This window comes from Chamaea fasciata, unplaced genomic scaffold (genome assembly GCF_029207755.1).
Source record: "Chamaea fasciata isolate MVZ Bird 193981 ecotype frontalis unplaced genomic scaffold, bChaFas1.0.hap1 SCAF_27, whole genome shotgun sequence".
Classification (NCBI taxonomy): Eukaryota; Metazoa; Chordata; class Aves; order Passeriformes; family Sylviidae; genus Chamaea; species Chamaea fasciata.
This window is the reverse complement of record NW_027094112.1, coordinates 1177357-1201375: the sequence shown is the minus strand read 5'-3', so window position 1 is coordinate 1201375 and position 24019 is coordinate 1177357. Positions and strand designations below refer to the sequence as shown.

Sequence of the window (24019 nt, the reverse complement as noted above, 5' to 3'; positions counted from 1 at the left end):
CTGGGGATCAGCTGGATTCGATGATCTCAGAGAGCTTTTCCAGCCTAAACAGTTCTGTGACTCCATGAAATCTGGTTTTGGAGCACGCTGAGTTTAAATTGCACTTATCAACACTGGTGTCTCAGTGCTACTGAAATCCTCCAGATTCCCGGAATCTTTTAGGCAAAAACTTCCCATAGGTGGAAAGAAGTGCTGTGTTTTTTTCCAAAACCAAACCACTCTAAACAAAAACTGGCTTTTCCAGTTGCTATGTCCCATTTCTCAAGAACACGTTTTACTGCCCAAGCTCTTTTCTCTGTGGTGGATTATTTTGGGTGGCCGTTTTGTAAATCCTGACAGGGGAAGCCCTGTGGCTGCCCCAGCTGTGACTGATGATCTTCTCTGGGAACTCTCTGGACATGCATCTCCTCCTTGATTGTTTCCTTTTTTTTCCTCCTCCTCTGTAACTCCTTTTGTTTGACTCTTCCTTCCACCTCTCCCCTCCCCTATCCAGGCTGACAGGCTTCACCTCTGCTGAGTTACAATGTCACCACTGTGACGGATTGGACACATCCAGCACAGATTTGTCAGTCCTGTCCCATCCCTTCTCTCATGTAAGGAACTATAAAGGACAGAAAAGAAACCCCTCAAGAAAGAATTTGTTTAGCTTGCTATGGTTTAAAACTGGTTTGGTTTCTTTCTAACACTTAAAAATCTAAAAATCGCTCAGCTTGACTGAAAAAAAAATAAAATTAGCTGCAATTAGACATCTAAAGAGCTTTCAAAGCTGGGGCCTTTGTGTCTCTGCGTTTCAGTTCTTCCCTTTACAAAGTGCAGTTCTCTGACAGCAAGAATGGGAGCTGCATAATTATCCCCCTGAAGAGCTGGGGCTGGGGGGATTGGAAGCATGGAATAATCTACTTTAGAATTTACTCCAGGAGCTGTCGTTTCTGAGAGGCTTTAATTACACTGTAATTGCTCTGATAGATGATCTCCTGTCTGTGCAGGCACTTCCAATTCCTGCTTTCCAAAGGATTTCTGCCTTTTTATATCAAATGCAGGCACAGTCAGTGCCCTTTGTGCTGGACCTGAAGTCACAAATTTCAGGGGGTTTGAGGGGTTTTGCATTTTTGAGTGGCAGAGCTGTGCCTGACAGCCCAGCCTGTGCTGGGGGGTTCCGTGGCAGCACCGAGGAACAGCTGAGAACCGGCTACTGTCAGCAGTGAACCATTGACACTGCCTGGAATTCATGCTCCCAGTGACATGTCCAGAGAAGCTGTGGCTGCCCTGTCCCTGGAAGTGTCCAGGGGGGTTTGAAGCCACCTGGGATTGTGGAAGGTGTTCTTTCCCATGGCAAGGGGTGGCTCTGGGTGATCTTCACAGTCCCTTCCAACCCAAACCATTCCATGGTTCCTTAATTTGGGTGCTCTGTTCCCAAGGCAGTGCAGTTCTGTGGATTAAATGTGGAATATTTGTGATATCAACCCCCTGAAGGGATTTAGATGATTTATATTCATCATGTCACCAGATGCAGCACAGGGCGGGTCTGATCTGGCCTGGCACCATCTGGTGTTGGTGACCCTGCTCCTGACATGGGGAGAGGTTTGTCCCTCATGGTGTGGATGGGGAAATGGCCCAGGGTGAAGATCAACAGGAGGGGAAGGAGAAAAGTGCTGCCCATTCACATTCACAGCTCTGGCCTCTTTCCCAGCATCCAGGTCCAGGTGTATTTCCCACATTTCCCTAACCAGCTCATTCCCAGTCAAATGGGAGCCAGGTTTTAGCAGATCAGGGCAGCCACACACACAGCAAGTTCTGAGAGCTGCCAGGAGACTCTTGAATGAATGAAGAGCCTTGGGAACCTTCTCACCTTCCGTGCAAAGAGGATTTCCAGCAGAAAGCCAAAAAAGTGAACATGGAAATATCTTAGATCTCTTAAAATGGTACCACCTTATTATGTGTCACCTTTCCTTAAGGAAAGGAGAACAAGTGTCACTGGGATGGGCTGAGTGGAAAAGAATGATCTCTGCAACTCCCTGACAGGAGAGTGCAGCCAGGTGGGGGTCGGGCTCTTCTCCCAGGGAACAAGTGACAGGAGAAAAGGAAACAGCCTCAAGTTGTGCCAGGAGAAGTTTAGATTGGATATCAGGAGAACTTTTTTACTGGAAGGGTTGTCCAGCCTTGGCACAGCTGCCCAGTGGTGGAGTCACCAACCCTGGAAGTGTTCAATGTGTGCATGTGGGACATGAGGACATGGTTTTGTGGTGAACTGATGGTGTGTGGGAAGGAGATTTGTAGAGAAGTCTCAAAGCCTGACAGAAGGCTCACATAAAATGTATCTGTATGCAAACTCTGAGATAAAATATGCTGACTTAGAAAGGCCTTGGACTAGGACTGACATTGTTGAGAGAGAAATGGAACTGTAAACAAGTTTCAAATGATGGCCTTGCAAATAAGACCAGATACTTTGGAGAAACAGAACTATGAAAGATGCATTGTAGTAGGACCCACGAGGGGTGATTTTAGATGTTTGGCTTTAAGGCATTTACAGCATTGTGTGGCAAAAGCTGATTGGCCAAGAAACGTTTATAATGTAATTAGGAAATAGTTTGACTTCTGATTGTGATGGCGTGAATTGTAGCACCTGCACTGTCTCACCCTTCACATGAGACTAAAAATGGAATAAGAGTCTTTAAAACTCCTCTCCAGAGCCCCATCTCTGGGTCAGAAAAAGGGATAATCCAACAGTGGTGGTGCTGGGTGAGCAGTTGAATTTGATGATCTTAAGGGTCTTTTCCAACGTTAATGATTCTGTGAGTCTGTGGATTGCCATGGCAGAGGAAAGTGCTCAGTGGTGGTGACCTTGGAGATGACCTTGCACAAAATGGAGCTGTCCCTCAGCTGCCTGGTGTCACGTCAGGGAATCATCATGGAATGGTTTGGGTCGGAAGGGACCTCAAAGCTCATCTCGGGCTCAGCTGGGAGCTGGGCACTGCCTCCCTGCGTGAGGGACAGGAGCCAGACAAGGCTGGGATGAGCAGGTCTTGGGGAGCGCTGGAGTCGCTGGGAGAAGGGAGCTGGTGCAGGAAGGAGATGTGTGTGATGCTGCCCGCACATCCTGCTGTTCCTCCCGCACTCCTCACACCCATCCCTGCTCTGGGCTGCTGCCGGGAGGGTGGGCACTGCCAGGATGCTGCCAACTCCTTGTGGGTGCTTGGCTCAGCTTCCAGGACAGGAGGCTCTGCTTTCCAAGGCCTCCCTCTCTTGGCCTGTTCATGGCTCACACTCATCCCTGGGCTGGTCCATGGTGCTGCAAAGCTTCAGGTTGTGTCAGGACTAGCCAGGAGAGGCACGGATGATCCTGTTCCCTCAGCATTACTGAAGGGAAATGGCAATTTGGGGCCTTTCATATTATCCTGACATTGGATAAGTGACCTCAAATCACAGAAATAAGGCTGAATAGACAAAGCATAGAAAATAGGGCTGGGGGGGACCTTGGGAGTGCACCTAATTCACCTCCTGTTGGAGGATTCCTCTGCCTGTATCTTCCTTTTGCAGGCTCTTCTCCCCACTGATGGATGTTCCCTCCTTCCCACGGGCATTCTGTTCCCACTCCTTGTTTTCCTGGAGCTTAATTTGAATGTTTATACCATGGCTAAAGCCATGGCTTCTTTGTCCTAAAGGTGCATGTTTGCATTCCTCATATCTATCCTTTAAATACACGAATTCTTCCACCAGGGGGGTTCTGTGCCTCCTTGGTCCTTCTAGGCTAAACCCACAGCTCCTCTGAGTCACCTTTGCTGGATTTTTTTGATCTTTCTTCTTCTTTCTTGCCCTGATTCACATTCCCACTTGAACGGCAGTGCCCTGGCTGCATGAGGTGCTCAGAGAACTAGAAATGTGTTGGGTTTTTTTGTCTTACAAGTTTCCTGTTCCTGTGCCCTTTCCTAGAAAAACATGGAAACATCAGTTGGAGCTCCTGGATCTCTTTAGCACCCGGGTCAAATCAGTTTTTCATTCCTTATTAGCCAACTATTTCTGCTGAATGTGGAACTTTGCATTTGTTCTCACTAAATTAATCTATTTTTCCCCTCCAGACCATTCCTCCCCTTTGTTACCACTGTGGGTTCTTGAGGCCATCCAGGTGTGCTGGAACAGACCAGGCTCCTCTGGAGAATTCCTGGGCTTTCCCTTTCGGGATCCCTCAGGTTCCTCAGAGCAGTGTTAGAGGTTTCACAGCCATTTGCTGAAAGGTCATTGCTGGTTATCAGTTGTGGTTATCAAAGGTCACATTTTGTCACCTTAAGATGTCACCCAGGCTGTTTCTCTCCCTTTATTCCCCATGTCAGAACTGCCTTTGGAATGCTGCATTTGTGTGTATCTGTGATGTCCTCTGGGGGTCTCTGGCCATACTGGGATCTTCTGAGCTCACTGGGATCCTCTTGGAGTTCTGCCGGAGGCTGGGTGGGCTCTGCCAGCCTGCAGGATGTGCCACTCCTTTTGCAAGGGCTACTTAAAAAGTTGTATCTATTAATGTTAGAAGAATACAATTTGAAAAGTTATGGTGGGTTTTGGATGATGCTGTGCCAGGGCAGGTTTAGGTTGGGTCTCAGGGGAAGGTTGTTCCCCCAGAGGGTGCTGGGCACTGCACAGCCTCCCCAGGGAATGGTCCCAGCCCGAGGCCGCCAGAGCTCCAGGAGTGTTTGGACAGCGCTGCCAGGGATGCCCAGAGTGGGATTGTTGGGGAGTCTGTGCAGGAGTTGGACTGGACAATCTTTGGGGTCTAACTCCAAGTGTTTTGTGATTCTCTGATTATTAATTGCTTTTCCACATACCAACGAAGGTAGAAGTGGGATAGCAAAGGCGGGTCATGAAGGGGAAAAAAACGAATGAATTCCAAAAGCCAGTGGGATGAAAATACAAAAGTTTAAAGGCTTTGTAGCCACTCCTTACCCGCTGGTGCTGGTTACATATCATATTGGCCTAAACAAAAACTACCTTTAACCTCATAAAAATGAAAGGAAATGTCAAAATGCTCCAACAGACCTGTGTGGGGCTTATCTGAGTGTGCAGGAGGGCTGGCAGGGAAAGGAGTGTGACCCCGTGGGACTCACCTGGACATCCAGGGTCAGCCCCAGCCACGCCGGGCAGGACCTCTGCAGGGTGGAGTAAAGCCACCCATCCCCATTCCACCTTCCCTGTCCCCGGCAAGCCCAGATGGTGCAGAAAGAGGAACCCACGTGCTGGTGGCCTATGTTTGTTCTGAGGAAAGGGTGGGCTGGAGGCAGCTGTGTTTGGGGCTCCATCATTTCCATCATTCAGCCATGTTGGAATTGGGGGTGTTTGACTTGGCTCAGCACAGGTAAAAGTGATGGAGTGACCAGACTGCCTTCGGAGGTGCTGCAGGCAAAGCCATATCCAACAGAGCAGTGAATTCCATGAATTCCACAGGTTTGATATCTTCTCTGAGGACTGATGTGGTTATCCTCACAGTAGGGGAGGAGGGGCATGTAGTGCTGGGTGGGTGAGCTCCGGTGGGGATCATGTGGCCCCTGTAAGGAGTGATGGCAGGGTGTGAAGGGGGAGAACGCTGAATCACAGAATCAGCCAGGGTGGAGAAGACCTTTGAGATCATGGAATGCAACCTGTGACCTAACATCACCTTGTCACCCAGACCCTGGCACTGAGGGCCACACCCAGGCTTCCCTTAAACACTGTCATTGTCACTTCTGTTTTAACCTTGTGATTCCTGCTGAGCAGCCAGGCCTGGTGGGCTGGGCTCCCAGCAGTGCAGGAAGGCTTGCGTCTGCAGTGTCGTGCCGGGGTGACAGTGCTGTGATCTGTCCCCAGGAGCCCTACTACGTGCGCTGCATCAAGCCCAACGACAAGAAGTCCCCGCAGCTGTTTGACGAGGAGCGGTGCCGGCACCAGGTCGAGTACCTGGGGCTGCTGGAGAACGTGCGCGTGCGCCGCGCCGGCTTCGCCTACCGCCAGACCTACGAGAAGTTCCTGCACAGGTGAGAGGCTGCCAGGCCCTGCCCAGCTCCTGGATAAGCTGAAACAGATCCCGCAGGACCCTGGATGCTCTGGTTCACCTGTGTGCCAAGGTGGCTGCTCTGGTTCAGCTGTGCTGAGGTGCTTGCGCTGCTCAGGCTCAACTCCTTGTCTGCTGAAACTCACTGGCTGCGTTACTCTGCAGCAGGAATGTGTAATGAGGAGCTTCCCCTGGGTATCACCCTAAAACCTGAGCTAATTAACTGGTGTTTTCTCTCTGAATTGTCTAATTGTTGCAGCAAGACGTGGTGTGTCTGGGGGAGCACGTGATGGCACACGGTGACATTGTGTGGGAAAAATCCCTGGACTTTAAAACTGGAAGTCTGAAAAGGGGGATGGTATCATGACCCCATTTAATGTGTTTTTGATTCTTCTTGCCCTCTTAATTCCTACCAGACTTGTGACAAATGACATGTTTTAGACTGAAATTTGTCTTAAGGCTTCACTAAATTGACGTGGGCCCTGTGAGTTCAATCTGCTCTGATGGAACAGTGAATGGAGTTTTTGTTCTGTTATTGAACCAGGTGAGAAAAGGGCTGTGAGAGTAGAAAAAAATTAAACTATCCAAGCAGATGGGATGTGTTAGAAACAAAGTGCTGGTGAAAGATCTTTTACTGTTCACAGTGGAGATTGGCCTGGATATATCGTAATACCCAAGGTGGAATGAAAGGCTCTGGCTTCTTAAATCCAGTCTGCAGCGCTGGGGATCAGTTTCCTGGACCAGTGGATAGAGTGTACTTTCACCTCACATGTGGAATTCATTACAATTTACTCTCAAGATTTGTGTAATCTCTATTAATATAAACAACTGCTTTGTTTTTAATGAATGTTTGATGAGCTCCTGTGAGCTCCAGCCCCACAGAGTTTGCAGCCAGGGAACCAAATCAGCACATGGCAACTGCTTCAGCTTTTGGGCTGCTGGAGCAGAAGTTCTGCCCAGCCCTGGAGTGGGATTTGACATCCAGAGTGAGGGATCAGACACTGTTTGTGTGTGTGGTGTTGCTCCAAGCCTGGTCTGCAATGGCTTTTCTAAATTAAAAAAAAAAAAGGAGAAAAATAAAACCAGAAAAATAACTTCTCTTTCTGCAGGAGAGGAGTTTGTTGATATTTAGCCCTAAATCCTGTATGGTAGTTGATATCTCCTCTCTCTCAGTAGGGAATGAAGTGAAGCACAGTTAAGACCATTATAAATGTCCCCCTCAAGCTTTCCTTGGATAAAGAAAACCTTCATTTGAGCTCTGTGCAAGCCAAGCTGCCCTTTCCAATTTGAAATATTTTCTGTTGGACCAGGAGAAGTTGTCCCTTCATGTGGTGATGGCAGCGTCCAGTTGGGTGACACACATGGCACTTACACAGATGGGATGCATTCTCTTGGTTTAATGTATAAATTACCATCAAAAAAAAGCTGATTGGGTTTCAGGAAAGGGTTTGTGAGTGTAATCCAACCCTTTCCACATGGAGGTATCCATATGCCTATCCCAGGCCATGTCAAATATAGCATGGAATCAACACTGAGAGCTGTGAACAGCAGGCTGCGAAGGGACCGTGGGGCCCAGCTGCAGCTGAACACCCAATACTGTTCATTAAAGCTTCACCATTTAGTGGCTTGCAGAAATCTTGGTCCTTAGAAGAGCTGGAGTGGGAAATGTTAACTCCAGGAGCAGCCTCATCCCTGTTGGGTGTTTCCATAGGAGGGTACAGAGGGGAAAGAGACACAAAGGTGTGTGGAAGGGGGTGTTCCATGTCTGAGTGACCTTGGAAGCTGTGGGGGTTCGCAGGCAGGGGAAGGGTAGGGCTGTGGTGTCAGGGAGCAGTTTTATTCCAGGCTCTGCCTGGCTATAATTAACACCAGGCCAGGACTGTGAGTGGCTGTGGCATCCAGGCCGTGCCCTGTGCCGCGGGGAAGGAGTTGGTGGCATTGTGTGACACGTGTGAGGACAACGGGAACAGCCGGACAGCTGGGATATTCCACCTGCTGTGGCTGGGAGGGAGGGGGGCATCAGCACTGGGGTGTCCGTAATGCCTCTGGAAAAGAGCAGGGGGGTTTAACATCTGGGGCAAGCTTTTGGTGCTATGACACCCCTTCTCTCCTGAGCTCCTTGGTGGGGCAGGCCTGATCCATAGCCTGATCCCAGTCTGATCCATAGCCTGGATCCCAGTCTGATCCATAGCCTGATCCCACTCTGATCCATAGCCTGGATCCCAGCCTGATCCATAGCCTGATCCCACTCTGATCCATAGCCTGATCCCAGCCTGATCCATAGCCTGATCCCACTCTGATCCATAGCCTGATCCCAGCCTGATCCATAGCCTGATCCCACTCTGATCCATAGCCTGATCCCAGCCTGATCCATGGCCTGATCCCAGTCTGATCCATAGCCTGGATCCCATTCTGATCCATAGCCTGGTCCCAGTCTGATCCATAGCCTGATCCCAGCCTGATCCATAGCCTGATCCCAGTCTGATCCATAGCCTGGATCCCAGCCTGATCCATAGCCTGATCCCAGTCTGATCCATAGCCTGATCCCAGTTGGTCCATAGCCTGGATCCCAGCCTGATCCGTAGCCTGATCCCAGTCTGATCCATAGCCTGATCCCACTCTGATCCATAGCCTGATCCCAGTTGATCCATAGCCTGATCCCAGTCTGATCCATAGCCTGATCCCACTCTGATCCATGGCCTGATCCCAGTCTGATCCATAGCCTGGATCCCAGCCTGATCCCAGCCTGATCCATAGTCTGGATCCCACTCTGATCCATAGCCTGATCCCAGCGTGATCCATAGCCTGGATCCCAGCCTGATCCATAGCCTGGATCCCAGTCTGATCCATAGCCTGATCCCAGCGTGATCCATAGCCTGGATCCCAGCCTGGTCCATAGCCTGATCCCAGTCTGATCCATAGCCTGATCCCAGCCTGATCCATAGCCTGGATCCCAGCCTGGTCCATAGCCTGATCCCACTCTGATCCATAGCCTGATCCCAGCCTGATCCATAGCCTGGATCCCATTCTGATCCATAGCCTGGTCCCAGTCTGATCCATAGCCTGATCCCAGCCTGATCCATAGCCTGATCCCAGTCTGATCCATAGCCTGGATCCCAGCCTGATCCATAGCCTGGATCCCACTCTGATCCATAGCCTGATCCCAGCGTGATCCATAGCCTGATCCCAGCGTGATCCATAGCCTGGATCCCAGCCTGATCCATAGCCTGATCCCAGTCTGATCCATAGCCTGGATCCCAGCCTGATCCATAGCCTTGTTCCCAGCCTGATCCATAGCCTGGATCCCAGCCTGATCCATAGCCTGATCCCAGCCTGATCCATAGCCTGATCCCGGCCTTGTTCTCACCTTGAGGGGTTGCACTGCCACCGCTTTGCTCTTTTATTTTTTCTTTTTCCTAACATAACTGTCTCGCAGTGAGCGATATCTCCCCGCGAGTGAATTCCTGCAGGAGCCTTTTCCTGATGAGAACAGGGAGGAGAATCCAGTGGGCAGCCCTGATGTCTCGTGTGTCCGTGTGGGTGAGAGCAGGAATGCTTTTGCCAGCACGTGCTAAATCTTCTCCTGGGAGTCTGAAGGGAAGTTTTTAATCCTGTTTATTTGTCAGTGAGTTCCCTGTAACCCCCGGGATGGTGTTCCCTGCTTAGGCACAGTGTGCACCTCCATTTTCTCCATTCTCCCCCTCTTCCACAGCGTTTTCCAAAGGCTGATTTGATGAATGAACGTGCTGGGCTGTGTTTCCATTCAGGCTCTTTGAGGCTGTTCCGAGCCTCCTGCGGTGCCGCTGCTCCCAGGAAAAGGGTGTTTGTGAGGCCGTTTAAGTGTGACTGAGAGTGTCTGAAGCTTTGAGATTGATGCCTGCCTTGGCTGGGGGCTTTGAAGTACGAAGTGGCTGAGCTCGCTGAGTGCTTGTTTTATTTAGAACACGGAGCTGCGGGTTCCATTCCGGGGGAAACGTCTATTTCAGCTCTTATTATGTCCATAAATCTTCTGCAGAAAATTCACTGTTGCTTTTTGCAAGCGCCTGTTCCCCTAATCAGCATTTGCTGGGTTGGTAAATCTTACAGAGCTCGGGCTGATCGCGGTACTTCGGGTTTGATTTGTAGATGTCTTAGTTCCAGTCTACATTTCTCTGTAGTGGAAAACGGAGTTTGGGTAGTGAGCATGGGAGGAATGGCTGGCCCACAGTTGCAGGCAGCGTTTGCAGACTGGGGCAGCCAAAGCTCTGCTGTGCAGGGAAGAGACAGAGTTTGTTAGAAATTACTCCCAAAGTGTTGCATGAGGAAAAAAATATTTGTAGAATTTTTAAATCCAGGTTTTCTGACAAAGCAATTGGTTGCGGGTGGCTTCTCATGCAGAATGTGAACAAAACAAAGCTTTCCTTCCTTACAAAAAAAAAACAAAACCCAAACCAAAACAAACAAACAAACCCCTAGCAAACAAATAAAAATCAAAATTGGATACTGGAGGTGTGACAAATGGAACAGACAAATCTGCAGGAGGCCGTTGCTGAGTTTGTCCCCTTGCATCACTTCAGTGCTGATGAATTGAGCTCCTCCCAATATTCTTTTGCAGCATCTCACAAAATCATGCATCTCCTTTAGTCATTTTCCTTGTATTTGGAGGATCACGATTCCTCCAGAGGACATCATCAGACGCTTCCATCTCAATTTTATTACAATTTAGTTGATATTTTTTTCTAAAACCAGTTGAAATTTGGCCTTCTCGGGCACCTTGGTGTCAAGTTCACATTTGTAAACGGTACCTTTTAATTCCAGGTACAAGATGATCTCTGAGTTCACTTGGCCCAACCACGACCTCCCCTCAGACAAGGAGGCTGTGAAGAAGCTCATCGAGTGCCACGGCTTCCAGCACGACGTGGCCTACGGCAAGACCAAGCTCTTCATCCGCACGCCGCGGACTCTCTTCACCCTGGAGGAGCTGCACGCCAAGATGCTCGTCAGGATCGTCCTCTTCCTGCAGAAGGTAAAGCTTCCACTGCCTCAGAAACTCAGCTCAAGCTCCTTAAAAACCACCCTTGCTCTCCTTTCTGGCTCACTTGCTGCACAGATCCCGGACTTCCTGCAGTTTGGTCTCTGCTGGATATTTTCAGGGCTCTTCCCGTGGTGCTCTCTGTAGCCTTGGTGTGATGGGAGCTGTAGCACCTAAAAAGTTCTTCATCGCTGTTTCAAAACTTGCTCTTTTCTCAGTGGAATGAGGATGCCCAGGAGCTTGGGGACTTTCATGGCTGAAGGGTGGAATCACAGAATTGCAGTCTGGTTTGGATCAGGAAGGGACCTTAAAGCCCAGCCCCACCACGCCCTGGCACAGGATACCTAGAGAAGCTGTGGCTGCTGTCCCTGGAAGTGTCCAAGGCCAGGCTGGACGGGGTCAAGTGGAGAGGTCAAGTGGAAGGTGTCCCTGCCCATGGTAGGGGATGGGGCTGGGGGAGCTTTCAGGTTCCTTTTTACTCAAACCATCCCATGATTCTGTGTGTCAGCATTTGCTGAAAACTGCGTCTGTACCAGCGAGATCTGTCTGGAAAAGAGCAGAAATGGTGGGGCTGACTTGGCCCTGTCAGGCAAAGTGGATTAGTTCAAGATTATTAGAAACAAGTTTCTTAAAATGCTTATCCTGTGAAGTTCTTGGAACCTGGGAGAGAGCAACCTCTGAACCCATTCCTGTCCCTCACAAATAGAAACTGTTGACAGATGGGTATAAAAACTCGACAGAGCAAAAGCTCTGCAGGGAACACAGGTTTGCACAAACTCTCCAAACCTGGTGGACTGAATGGGGAAGAGCCTGAAGGAGAAGTTCTCCCCTGGAAGCTCTGAGTTCTGTGGAACACTCACATTTGTGGTGTTCCCCTTCCTGGAAATCCAGCCAGTTTCACCAGTGTGGGAGCAGAAAGTGTCGAGTCTAGGTTTGGTCTCCTGGTGTTTGTTGTGCTGAGTGGTTTGTCTTTAGTATAGAATTCTGCAGCTTTTGTGTGCAGTGAGTTTTCCTGGAAAGGCCAAGCTCAGGCTGTGGAGGATGCAGGCCCTGCCTTTCTCTGAGCTTTGTGATTGAGTTTTGTTCCCTGTTCTGAGCATGTCCTGCTGCTGAGATTCCTTGGACTACTCAACATCTTCTCCTACCTTCCTTCCCTGGAAAGGGGAGCACTTTTCCAGAAGCTCCATCTGGCTTATTCTCTTGGGCTAATCTGTGGGGGCCCCACGCCCCCTGGGAGGTGTTCCTGGATCCTTAGCTGTGCTTCCCCCCTTGCTCACCAAGGTTCTGGGGAGGAATCTCCTGCCTGGAGCCACTTTGGTGCTTTTGGGGTGGTCACAGCTCTAACCCAGGGTCTCTTTCTTCCCGAGAAGGGGTGAGCTAATGAGCTTCTTGTGGAATAAAGCTGCAGGGGGGACTGCTTGCTCCCAGGTGACTCCAACTTTCATATTAAACCAGGGAGCAATTGAGGGGTGGCCTTTTTGCAAGGTGCAGCTACTGGAGAATAATTTCAGAACCCCAGGCTGTGTTGCTGTGGGAGCAGATCATGGCTCGGTGAACTCCAAACTCCTGCTTCAGATAAATCCGGTGAGAGGCACAATTTTAACAGCAACTTGGCAGTTTTGTGAGTTTGCTGCCAGCTCCAGAATTACATTGTCTGGGCTGGGATCTGGAGTGGGCTCAGCATCAAAGACAGCAGAGCAAAGGATTTCTTTGCTCCTGGAAGGTAAATACCTGCTTAGGTGTAATGGATCAACTCCTTTGCTCCAGGAAGGGTTTTGCTGCAGTGAGTTTGTGTGGCATCAGGTGTAGAATAACTGTGGTGCTTCTGGGGGTTTCCTTGATGCCACAGTCAGCAAAAGTGATAGAAATTAAAATGCTGGTGCACGTGGCCCTGTGGCTTCACAAACCTCCCTGCCCTGGTTCTGCTCTCCCTGGGGTGGGGAGGAACCAACATGAGTCTGCCTGAGGACTGAAGCAGGCATATTTTTGTTGTTTTTCTGTGAGAAATCTTCAGGGAGTTCTAACTTACCTCATAAAGGATTTGTGGGGAAAAGACAAACTCCTTCTCCAGTGCTCAAGGTACTGGGGACTCTGGAGAAATCTGGATGTCCTGCAGGAGCTCCTTTCCTGTAGCTGAGCCCTCTCTGCTTTCACTCACTGGAGGTTCTTCAACCGTGCAGAGAAGCTTTTCAGAGTCCTGGAACTTGCAGCTAAACCAAGAAACGCTCAATGAATCATTAAATGCTTATTAAGCAGCCCATCAGCTAAAGAGCAGGTGTTGAGCTGGTGTCTATGGGTATGGATTAGAGACCTTGTACAGTGTTAATCTACCTGGAAAAAGCTTGACTTTGTCTCTATTTTCAGTGTTCCTCTTGTTTCCTGTTAACTCTGCTGCCAGCCCTGGCTGGGATCCCTCCCGTGCTCTGCTGCCGGCAGATGGGGCCGGTGGAGTCGGGCAGTGCTGGAAAAGGTACAGTCAGCAATCAAAAATCAAACCAGAGGAGGGATCTGATGAGGCCTTCTCTGAGCTCTGAAAGCATCAAGGCAATTTTGCCTGTCATTTCTCTTCTCAACTTGCTTTCAATTGTTCGTTAACAACTCACAGGGAAATTTAATTCTTGCTCTTTTTTCTTTCTGTAGTTTTGCCTGTGAGCATCAAAGGCTGAGGGAGGCAAACTGTGAGCACATCTAGAAGGATTTGATTTTCTTTTAAATAACTGAACCTTCTCTTGCATTGGAGCTCCTCAAATTTGTATTTAGGAAAAGGGAAAGACAAGAGGAGGTGAAATGTGGTGTTGTAACAGTGGGCACTGGTGTGACACAAGCTGAGGCAGATATGAGGGGCAGCCTTAGGGCAGCTGATCCCAGCCTGGGGCCCAGGGGTGTTCTCCTCTGCACAGGAATGAGTGTAAGTGAAAGAATCCACATTTAGCAGTTCTTTTTCTAATGATGTGTATTCTGTGGCTTATTGCTCTCCTGCAAATCACGAGGCTTTCCAGGAGGGATTAAGTAATTATCTGGAGAGCTTCATCATCCAGTGACCCTTAACCCCCCAAACAGTGCTGCTGCCTTTGTGTAATGGTGCTCACGACTTTGGTCAAATTGAATTAAAACTGACTTCTAGTTTAAATAGATAATTTTACTTTCTTTTGTTCCACATCTCTGGGTGTCTTCACCTTTAGATTTATCTTTCACGCCTCTTTTTTTTTGCCATGATAAAATGTCAGTGAGATTCCAGGCTGTAATTTTCCTTCTGCCCCAACGCGGTCGGTGAGCAGATGTGATGTGATTTAACCGTGGCAACTTGCTGGCTCCAGGAGAATCCAGCAAGTGAGAGCTGTGTCCAGTGTCACAATCCCCGTATGGCAGCAGGGACATCACACCAAAGGGTCACTCCAGAAGCCCCAGCTGAGGTTGCTTCGCGTGGTGCTTTAGGGTTTATTTGCTGTACCTGTGCTCCTGCCAGCTCTGTGATTGTCACCCTGAATGCAAATGGAGCAGCTCTAATGTTAATCATGCAAATAAAAATAATAAAAAAAAAAAGCGCTGCCGTGAAGCTCTGCTGCTTTTGCTGCCCTTGGAAAGGCTCCCAGAGGCTCATTAGCTGTGCAGAGCAGAGCTTTGTTCGGGGAAGAAAGCCCGGGCAGCCGGCACGTGCGGGCTGCGCAGATGATGGCTCCTGTCACTGTAATTTACTGCACTATTTCGGTGTCATTTTATCAGGCCGGCACAGCTGCGTATGGAAATCGCTCCCGAAATCTTCCCGCCTGGCACGGAGGCAGCAGGAATGTCCTTGAGTGCAGCCTGGCCCCTCCTGGGACACAGCCCCGCAGCGGCAGCGGGGGGAGCCCGGGGGGAGTGGGGCTGGGAGGGGCAGTGCCGGCCCCGGGACGTGCCCTGGGCATCCCAAGGTGTCCTCGGGCATCCCAGCGTGTCTGTGGAGCCCGGCTGAGCTCTGCAGAGGCTCAGGAGCTGCCATCACCATGGCAACATTCCCCAGCCCGCAGGGAGAGCGGCACACAGCCGTGGCTGATGTGTCATCATTCGGTGTCATCGTTTCACCTTCCTGCTCCAGCCCCGCCAGCCCTGGGAGCCCGGGACACAGGGGAGCTCCTCCATGGACACGGGAGGTATTTCCTGTCAGGTTATGGAGGGAGAGAAGCAATCCAGTGGGGGCTTGGGCCAGTGACCCAGATAAAAGGGATGCAATGGATTTGCCTCTGCACTCCAGGCTTTTTCCATCCCTGTTTGTGCATGCCCCAGCTATCAGCGGGAGCAGGTCTCTAATGACATGTGGATTTGTATCCTGCACCCAGGCTTTAATCTGGAGAGGCTCTGGCAGGGAGGAGCTGTGACAGGAGATGCTGTGGCTCCTTCCTGAGGAGCAGGGGCTGGGAGCTGCCAGGACCAGGTGGAGGGAAGGAGGAAGAGCTGGCTCTGTCCCCTGCACTAACACTGACTGATCCCACAGCTCTTCGTGTGCTGCTCCCCTTCCCTGGGCCAGGAGCATCCCTGTCTGCTTCCAGTGAAAGCATTGAGGCAAAAAATCCACCCTGCCCACCCCAGAAAATGCCAAAGCATTTTAAAAATGCTTTTCCTCTTACCAAAAAAACTGAAAGAAAAGGAATTTTCTGGTAGTTTAGCCCCACAACGGCTCAGCTGCCTTCAGAGGAATGGTCATGCTGGCAAGAACTGGGGACTCGCCTGTGGGGGAAAAGCAGGAGAGCTGGATCCTGCCCTTTCAGCAGCAGGTGCCTGGAGACACCTGGATACCTTCTTGATGTCCTTCTGCTCCAGGAAAAGCTGTGGAAACGCTCTGTAACCTAAACAAGTGTAAATATCCATTCTTGCTGAACAAGAGAGGAGGAGAGAGGGTGCTGAGAGTGTGCACCACTGTGTAAGATATGGTCCAGCAGATTATGGAGAGCAGGGAAACAGCCTGTTCCAGGGTCTGGTGTCCCACCTTGGACACCTGGAGCTTCATGGCTGTTGGGGTCACCTTAAAGCTTGGCTTATTATTTCCAATACAGGTGGAGGAAAACAAAACACAAAGAAAACCCCGAGCTCTTCCCTGAGCACGTTGCCACTATCAGAGAGAACGTTTATGCTCTGATGAGTTGGCTAAAGCAACCTTTGGTGGCTCTGATCTTGTAAGTCATTCCAGGTTCTATCTCTGCCTTTCACAGTTGGAGAGGATTTTTCCCATGCTCATCCACGTGTACCACAGGCAAATCGGGAGGAGCAGATCCAGCCATTGCTGCTGATGCTTCCACATCGTTATCATGGGAGGGAATGAGCTTTTGTTGTGCCTGAGCTTTCCACCTTTTCAAAGGCTCTGATCTGCTGTACCTCAAGGTGTCTTTAAGCCTGTTTTGGGCTGTGGCAGAGTTGCCAGTGTGGTGTAAAAAAGGGCAAAAAGCACAATTAGGGGTCACTGACCTGAACTTGGGAAAGATCTGGACTCCAGGGGATAGCAAAAATACCAGGGTCACATGAGGGGGATCTGTAACAAGATCATTTCTCTGTGGTTCTTCATTCCCGACAGGACACTTAGGGATAAATCACAGTCACTGCAAGGGAGTTTGTCACTTGTGCTCATTATGGGGCTTTGAGGGAAAAATAAGTGTGTAGTGCTTGATCTGTGTTTGCTGAAGTGTTCCAGGGGGGTTGGACTGCATGATCTCCAGAAGGCCCTTCCAACCCCAGCTGTTCTGGGATTCTGAGGGTTTCATTTCTTTTTCCCCATGACTCAAACTGCTGTCCCCAGCAGCAGAGCGTGTCTTCGTGGTGTTTGTGTAACATTCCCCAGGTCTTTGCATGGTTGATTTCCCTGTGTTCGCTTTGTTCTGGAAAAGCTCTCCTCAGAGCAGGGCTGCCACTGCTCCAGAGGTGGAGCTGAATCCTCAACTGCTTCACTCAGGGCTGTTTTCACTTAGGAGATGTAGGGTTTGGTTTTCTCTCTCAATAGATGTAGGGTTTTTCCCTCAACAGATAGAGGGCTTTCTTTTTCTCCCTCAACAGATGTTTGGTTTGATTTTTCCCCTCAGTAGATACAGGGTTTTCCCCTCAATACATGTGTGGTTTTTCCCTAAATAGATGTAGGGTTTTTCCCTCGATGAATGAGGGTTTTTCCTTCAGTAGATGTAGGATTTTCCCCTCAGTGGGTGAGGGTTTTTCCCGCAGTACACGCAGGTTTTAGGCTGCTGCAGCTGCTGTCAGATGGATGGTCCATGGACACCATGGTTGTGTCTCCAAGAGGGACAACCAGGCTGTGCCTTAAGAGCAGCAGGGCCAGGGTGCACCATCTCTCCTGAGCACTTCCTCAGTCCCACTGGGTATTTGGGTTTGGGATAACGTGAGCTGGGGATGGGTTTTTCCATTCAACGACACCCCCTGGATTTCTCTTTGCCATGACCTTGCGGATGTGTGCCACCAGGTTTTAGGTTTTGCAGCCACGTTTAGCAAGCTCAGCTGGACACTGCAGGGTGGGCCCTGGCTGTGTTTGGGTCCCTGCAGGCACCAGCCTCACGTGACACCTGCTCAGTCCTGCACCAGCACAGCAGGATTCCACTCAGGACTGGAAGCTGTGAAGGAGAGGGGAGGTGGAGAGGGATGTCCAGCTTCACTCCCGCTGTGAAGCTGGAAAGGGCCTTTTTGCAAGAGCGGGGAGTGACAGGGCAAGAGGGAATGGCTTTGAGCTGAAAGAGAGAAGAATTATATTGGACGTCAGAAAGAAATTCCTCTCTGTGAAGGTGGGGACACGCCCTGGCACAGGGTGCCCAGAGAAGCTGTGGCTGCCCCTGGGTCCCTGGAAATGTCCAAGGCCAGGTTGGACAAGGCCTGGAGTAACCTGGGACAGTTGAAGTTGTGCTTACCTGTGGAACTGGGTGGCCTTTCGTGTCCGTTCTAACCCAAACCATTTTGTGATTCCATGTCTCTGTGGACATCTCTAACATCCCTTCTCAGTCCTCTCTGCCCGTGAGAAGTGTTCCAGGTGATTTAATTTCTCCAAGTTTGGAGGTTGTTCTGTGCTTCTGGTTGTCCCTGCAGCCTTTACCAGCACTTAACACTGAAGGTGAGGAAATGGCCCATAGTTCAATACCTTCAACAGGAAAAGCTCCCCCTTGAATTTTCAGGGGATGAGAGAATGTTCCTGCCTCATTTTAGTGGCAGCAGCTTTGTTCTGGTGATTGGAAACTTCTCTGCTTCCCTGACACTGGAGCTTTGGCAATTCCCATAATCTGTTGATGTAAAGTTGTCTTCTCCTTCCCCTGGCAGGGAGGAGCTGTGACAGGAGATGCTGTGACTCCTTCCTGAGGAGCAGGGGCTGGGAGCTGCCAGGACCAGGTGGAGGGAAGGAGGAAGAGCTGGCTCTGTCCCCTGCACTAACACTGACTGATCCCACGGCTCCTCCTGTGCTGCTCCCCTTCCCTGGGCCAGGAGCATCCCTGTCTGCTTCCAGTGAAAGCATTGAGGCAAAAAATCCACCGCATTTTCCTTCCTTGGAGCAGAAGTGGTCACAGCCCCAAGGCTGCCAGAGCTCCAGGAGCAGTTGGACAACACTCAGGGATGCACAGGGTGTGATTGTTGGGGTGTCTGTGCAGGGTTGGATGATCCCTGTGGGCTCCTTCAGGAGTTTCTGTGATTCCTGGTCTTGCCAGAGGCAGGAAATCCTGCAGGGTGCAGCCAGAATTAATGAAGTGCCCTGTCAGGCCCATGGGACACCACAAAGAGCACCCATGGACCAGCAGCTCCATGTGGAGGGATGGTTGGGAGCTTTCCCAGGGTTAGGAATCTCATCCCTGTCCCAGAGCACAGGGGGTGTTTGCTGCGGCTGGGGCTGAACTGCAGAAGGAGCTGCAGGAGGAACCTGGAGCTGAGATGTGGCTGCATCCCACACCTGGGACCTGCTGAAGCATGGCTCCTTTGGCGATTTTTGTGTTCGTTCTTGAACACGCTCTTGTTAGTGCCCGCTAATTAATCTTGGAGTGGACCCTTCTCCAGTTCCAGCCTGTGCAGTATTGTTGCTATTAAGCAAAGCAACAGAATGAACATTATTCTGCTGACTTCTGTGAAAAGAGAAAACAGCTCTCAGCAAATGCAGCAGCTCTTGCCCCTCGCTGCTCTCTGAGGTGACCTGGGAGAACAGGGAGCCTTTGATTTAAACCCTTTACCTCAAACCTTTATGGGATCCTCGTTTACTCAAAGTGGGAGAAGGCAGATCACAAGCTGGGGCTGTGAGTGAGGTCTGAGCCGCTCCATCACAGCCCTGCTCTGTGAGGAGGTGACCCTTTGGAGCAGTCAGGACTGAGATCACTCAAGATGGGAACGTTTCTCGAGGCCCCGTGGCCGCCACGTGTGGGGCTCCCCTGCACTGGCACATAAATATTTCATAACCTGGCCCATGTGAGAGCCTTCAGAGCTGAGCAGGGAGCTTCGTGCCTGCCTGAATTATGGGGTTTGTTTGATTCTCACCAGTTGGGCTGCCTGGAGGGCAAACCACGGGCTGGAGCACATGGAATATTGATCACGGAGCAGTCCAGGCTGGGCCGAAGGAGGGTGGTGGGAGGAGGTGTTCGTGGTGCAGCCGGGATGGAGGAGTTTTCCAAGGTTTGTTTCCTTGCAGAACTGCTCCAAAATAAAACTCTGGGGTTTAATATAGCCAAGCTGGGTTTGTTTGCTGCATCCTGGGCATTTGTTTGCTCGCTCATGTGTTTGGATTGGGAGCTGTGTGGGTTTTCTTCTGCACTCGCAGGGATTGCAGCATCTAGGTCAAATCTAGATTATCCCTTTTTCCATGGGAGATGGACAGGCAAGGCGCTCGCTGCATCCTGGGCCCACCCTGGCTGCTCTGCTGCCTTTCTCTCTTCTCTGCAAGGCCCATTTAACTGTTTTCCTTTCTTTTCTTCTTTTTTCTTTGTCTTTTTTTTAATGGCACATTCAGAGCAAGGAACAGCCTGCAGACAAGGCTGTAATGCATAGATTGGTGTGGAGGATTTACGTTCTGCTGAGGTGATGGATGTGATCTGGGTGAGGTTTCTTTAATCTTAGAAACTCCGTTGGAAGCTCAACGAGGTTATTTAGATACAGTCTAAAGGTGTGTTCAGATCTCCCCTGCCATTCAGCTGAGCTTTAATTTATTAAATTTTAATCAAAAAACACGTGAATTAAACATTCTTTAGAAAAAAAAATCAGTGCATCCCTTAAGCTAGGTTGTGTCTCCTGCTTTGGCTGAATGCTGTTTGTGCAAGTCCCTGTTTTAGAAGCTGCCAAAGCAGCTGCTGCACTGGGAGTAGTGGGGTCACGCCTCGGAGCACTGCTGGGATCGCTGAACCCAGGGCTGTGCAGGAGGAGGGCCCTTGGGCTGGAGCTTTTCATGTCCCCAGGGGTCACTTCCACCTTTGGGGTGGCCTTAACTGAGGGAATAAAAGGGGCTGGAAGAAAGCTGTGGCTGCCCCAACCCTGGGAGTGTCCGGGGCTGGGCTGGACGGGGCTTGGAACAGCCTGGGATAGTGGAAGCTGCCCATGGCAGGGGTGGGACTGGATGGGCTTGAAGGTCCCTTCAACTGGGGTTTGGGTTTCCATGGTTGATGCTTCTATGAAACATCTCATTTAAAAGGCTGTGGAATTGGTAGAGGTCTCTGGAGAGTGAAGAAAAAATAGCAAGGAACTCCCTCACTGGGAGCAGCTGTAGAAATAAATATTCTTTGTAATGGTCAGGAGTTTGAGCTGTGTTCAGATTTTGTTTTTCCAACCTTTTCCTTTCTCTCTATCCCTCTCTTAGCCCTTTAGTCCTGATTTCAATTTCCCTCTTAATTTTTCCTCCCCTGAAATTTAGGAGGACAAAGCATAGAGAAGGCAAAAGTATTGGAAGAGGTGAGGAGAGACCATGGGTGGGGGCTGGATGGGGGAATGTTTGGTTTGTTGTTTGGTTTTTGGTGCTCTTTGGGGGCTTTTTTAAGCCAAAAAAAACCCTCATTTTCTTTCCATTTTCAGCACAATCATCATTATGTCTCTGCTCTTGTCCGTGGTGTGCTCGTGGGCCCTTCCCTGCCTGCTCACACTGAGGAATCAGCACATGCTGCTGGTTATTCCCCTCCCCTGCCCTGTCTCCCTGGGCTCTCCTCGCAGGGACAGTCCGTCCCATGTCCTGTCCCTCTGCTCCTGCTCAGTCCCTGGGCTGGGTTCTGATCCATGGCACAATCAGCTGCCTTGCAGTCTGCTCCAGAGGGGTCACTTGCAAAACTGTCATCAGACAGGTTTTTTGGGAGCCGTGGCATCCTCCGCCCCGTCCCTTGTGCCCCACACACATTTCCACCTCCTCATCCCTCTGGAAAGCTGCCAGACCCTCCTGGGCTCCTCTGCCTGTGGTGCTTGGCTGGCAGTCGGTGGCTCTGTGTCTGCTGGTTGGGATTTGGGATCTGGGGAGGCAGATGGCTCTGGAACTGGAGCTGAAGCCGTTCCAGCAATGTCACTCTGATTTCAGGCTCCTTCTGCCCTGTGGCTGATTTTTCCCGAAAGATAAAGGGACTTTGCCTCTTGGAGGCTCCTGCTCCTCTGTCAGCTTGGGTGGGGGCTGGCTCAGGATTCAGGAGCTGTCAGGGCAATCTCAGGAGGTCAGGCAGGGACAAGGTGATCTTCAGTCTCATTCCCATGGGAAATCAGGTTAACCAGCAGGGAAAGCCACAGCAGGGGGGGAAAGGGAAGTATGGATTTATTGCTGCCTGTGGGAGGGATGACACCGGCCTCTGCCATCCCAGGCTGGTTTACTCTGCCTGTAAGGACTCTCTAAATGCCAGTTCTGAAGCCCCCAGCTGGCTGGGATGTGGCTGGACTGAAGTGGGATTTAGGAGGTGCCTGTGGCTGTCAGGTCTCAGAGGGATGATCTGCTGCATCCCTTTGGAACTGGGCATGAAAATCCCCTGGATCTTACCTTCGGTGCAGAGGCATAAAGGAGAGAAACAGAACCCTGGTTGCACAAATGCTGCCGTTGGGGTTTGGCCCTCCTTGGCCCCCAACACACAACTGAGCAGTCCCTTTGCAACAGGAGAATCTGTTACAGGCCATGTGAACTTCCCTCTGGAAATTTGATGTGTTCAGTTTCATTTTACAGGGCTCAGTGTTCTTGAGTTATGAACTGGAGGTGGGGGAGAATTGAAAAGTGCATTGGGTAGAGCTCTCCCCGTATTCAAACCTGAGGAAGGTGTGAGTTGGCAGGAGCACTCCAGCATCCTGGAACTGCTTGTTCTGGAAATGCACTGGCACAGGGTGCCCAGAGCAGCTGTGGCTGCCCCTGGATCCCTGGAGGTGTCCAGGGCCAGGCTGGATGGGGCTCGGAGCCACCTGGGGTAGTGGAAGATTGCCCAAGGCAGAGGGTTGGAACTGGATGATTTTTAAGGTCCCTCCAGCCCAAACCATCCTGTGATTCCAAGATTCTGTGATCCTTGTTTGTCTGGTCTATGTCATGCTGCTCGCAGCTACACAGAGTACCTGCCCAGCAGGGAACTTCCTGCTTTGACACCTCCTCTTATCCCTAGGATTGACCATTCCGTGTTTCTGGAAGGCTCCAGGAGTCCGTCAGCCGCGTCACCGTGGCAGCTCAGCATTAATGAGGGGCCGCTTTGAGCTGCAATAAGCCCTGCAGTGGAAAACAAAACCACCAAGCCAGAAAAACAGTTAATTAAAAAAAAATTATCCCTCATTCCCTGGGAGAAGTTTGTCCTTCCCCTTGACTGTTTCCTCACTTTTGAGGCGCTGCCGTGGTGCCGTGGAAGGTCCTCACTGGCAGGGGGTTCTCCAGTTATGACAACTCGATTTGAGAACATGCTTTTCATTAATAGTTTGCTGTGTGTGTAGCCAGGGGCATGCCTGGGCTGGATAATTGGATTTGGGAGGCCAGTGTTTGTACAATTGTGACACCTCTTGCTCTGAAGCCAATTTCTGCAGTGATGCAGCTGATACAACATCGGGGCAATCTGTTCCAGCCTTTGTTCCAGGGATGTCTGACTGGTGGAAAAAGTAACCACAGCGAGAGACTTCCCTCAGCAGCATGTGTGCTTCTTGCCCAAGGAAGCAAAATCAAGAGCTTGTTCTGTGTCTCAGATGGTCCAGGGAACAGCTGACAGAAGTGAAGCTCTGCAAAATCTTGAGCAGCTTACATGGATTTACTGTGCGTGTTCTTTTCTTGAGATCCTCTGTAATGCCCAAGGACTGTTTCACTGTGGCCTGGAGCCCTTTGATCCTCATTTCTGTTCTTACTAAATTCAAAAACGAGAAGTTGGCAGTAGGGTTTTGCCCAGGTGATTTTGTCTGTTGTCCATACGTCCCTTACATGTACATTTTATGCCTCTTCAGTCTATGCTTAACTATCTCAAGCAATCCAAACCTTCTTTGCTTTCCTTTAAAAAAACAAAAATTCCCCAGAACTCTTTGGATGCTCAGTTTTTGGATCTTAGCTGGTGATTCTGTCAAATTCAGAGTTCAGAGCCTGCTGTGCCCCCAGACAAGGAAATGTCAGCGTTAATCCAGCCTTACGCACTTTGGGTGAAATCCAGGCCTTGTGCAAGCCTGGTTTAGAAAGGAAGCTTTGAGCCTTGAGCTTCCCAGCAGCTCTGGGGTCCTCTGCGTGGCTAGAGCTGCCCTGGATCTGAGCTGAAACCACCGTGGTCACCGAGTGTGGTGGCAGTGACTGCTGAGCACAACACGTGTGCAGGGGCTGCTGCCTTCTCCCTGCCTAATAGCCTCAAGGAATAAATAAGGAACGTGTTGTTCATTATTTTATCTGCACACAGGGATGAGATTCTCAGTCCCAGCTCCTGGGTTTGCTTGGTGTGCTCAGTCCAGCGCTGCTGGTTTCTGCTGTGGTTTTGTGCTTCCTGCTCTTGCCTTTCCCATCACTGAGCCATGTCATGCCTTGCTTCCCCAGCTCTTCCCTCAGCCACTGAAATGCTCTCTATTCCCACACCCTCGCTGGGAGAGTGGCCCTGGCAGGGGCT

The 24019-nt window shown here is 50.5% G+C and overlaps 1 protein-coding gene across 1 annotated transcript in view; it reads left to right on the top strand.

Annotated features, from left to right (window-relative positions):
* MYO1D (myosin ID) overlaps positions 1 to 24019 on the top strand; it is a 157558-nt gene that overhangs the window by 57784 nt on the left and 75755 nt on the right. Inside the window, exons 15-16 of the mRNA XM_066205256.1 lie at positions 5830 to 5996; positions 10811 to 11018. Of these exons, the coding sequence (XP_066061353.1) occupies positions 5830 to 5996; positions 10811 to 11018 (375 nt within the window). The remainder of the gene's footprint in view (positions 1 to 5829; positions 5997 to 10810; positions 11019 to 24019) is intronic.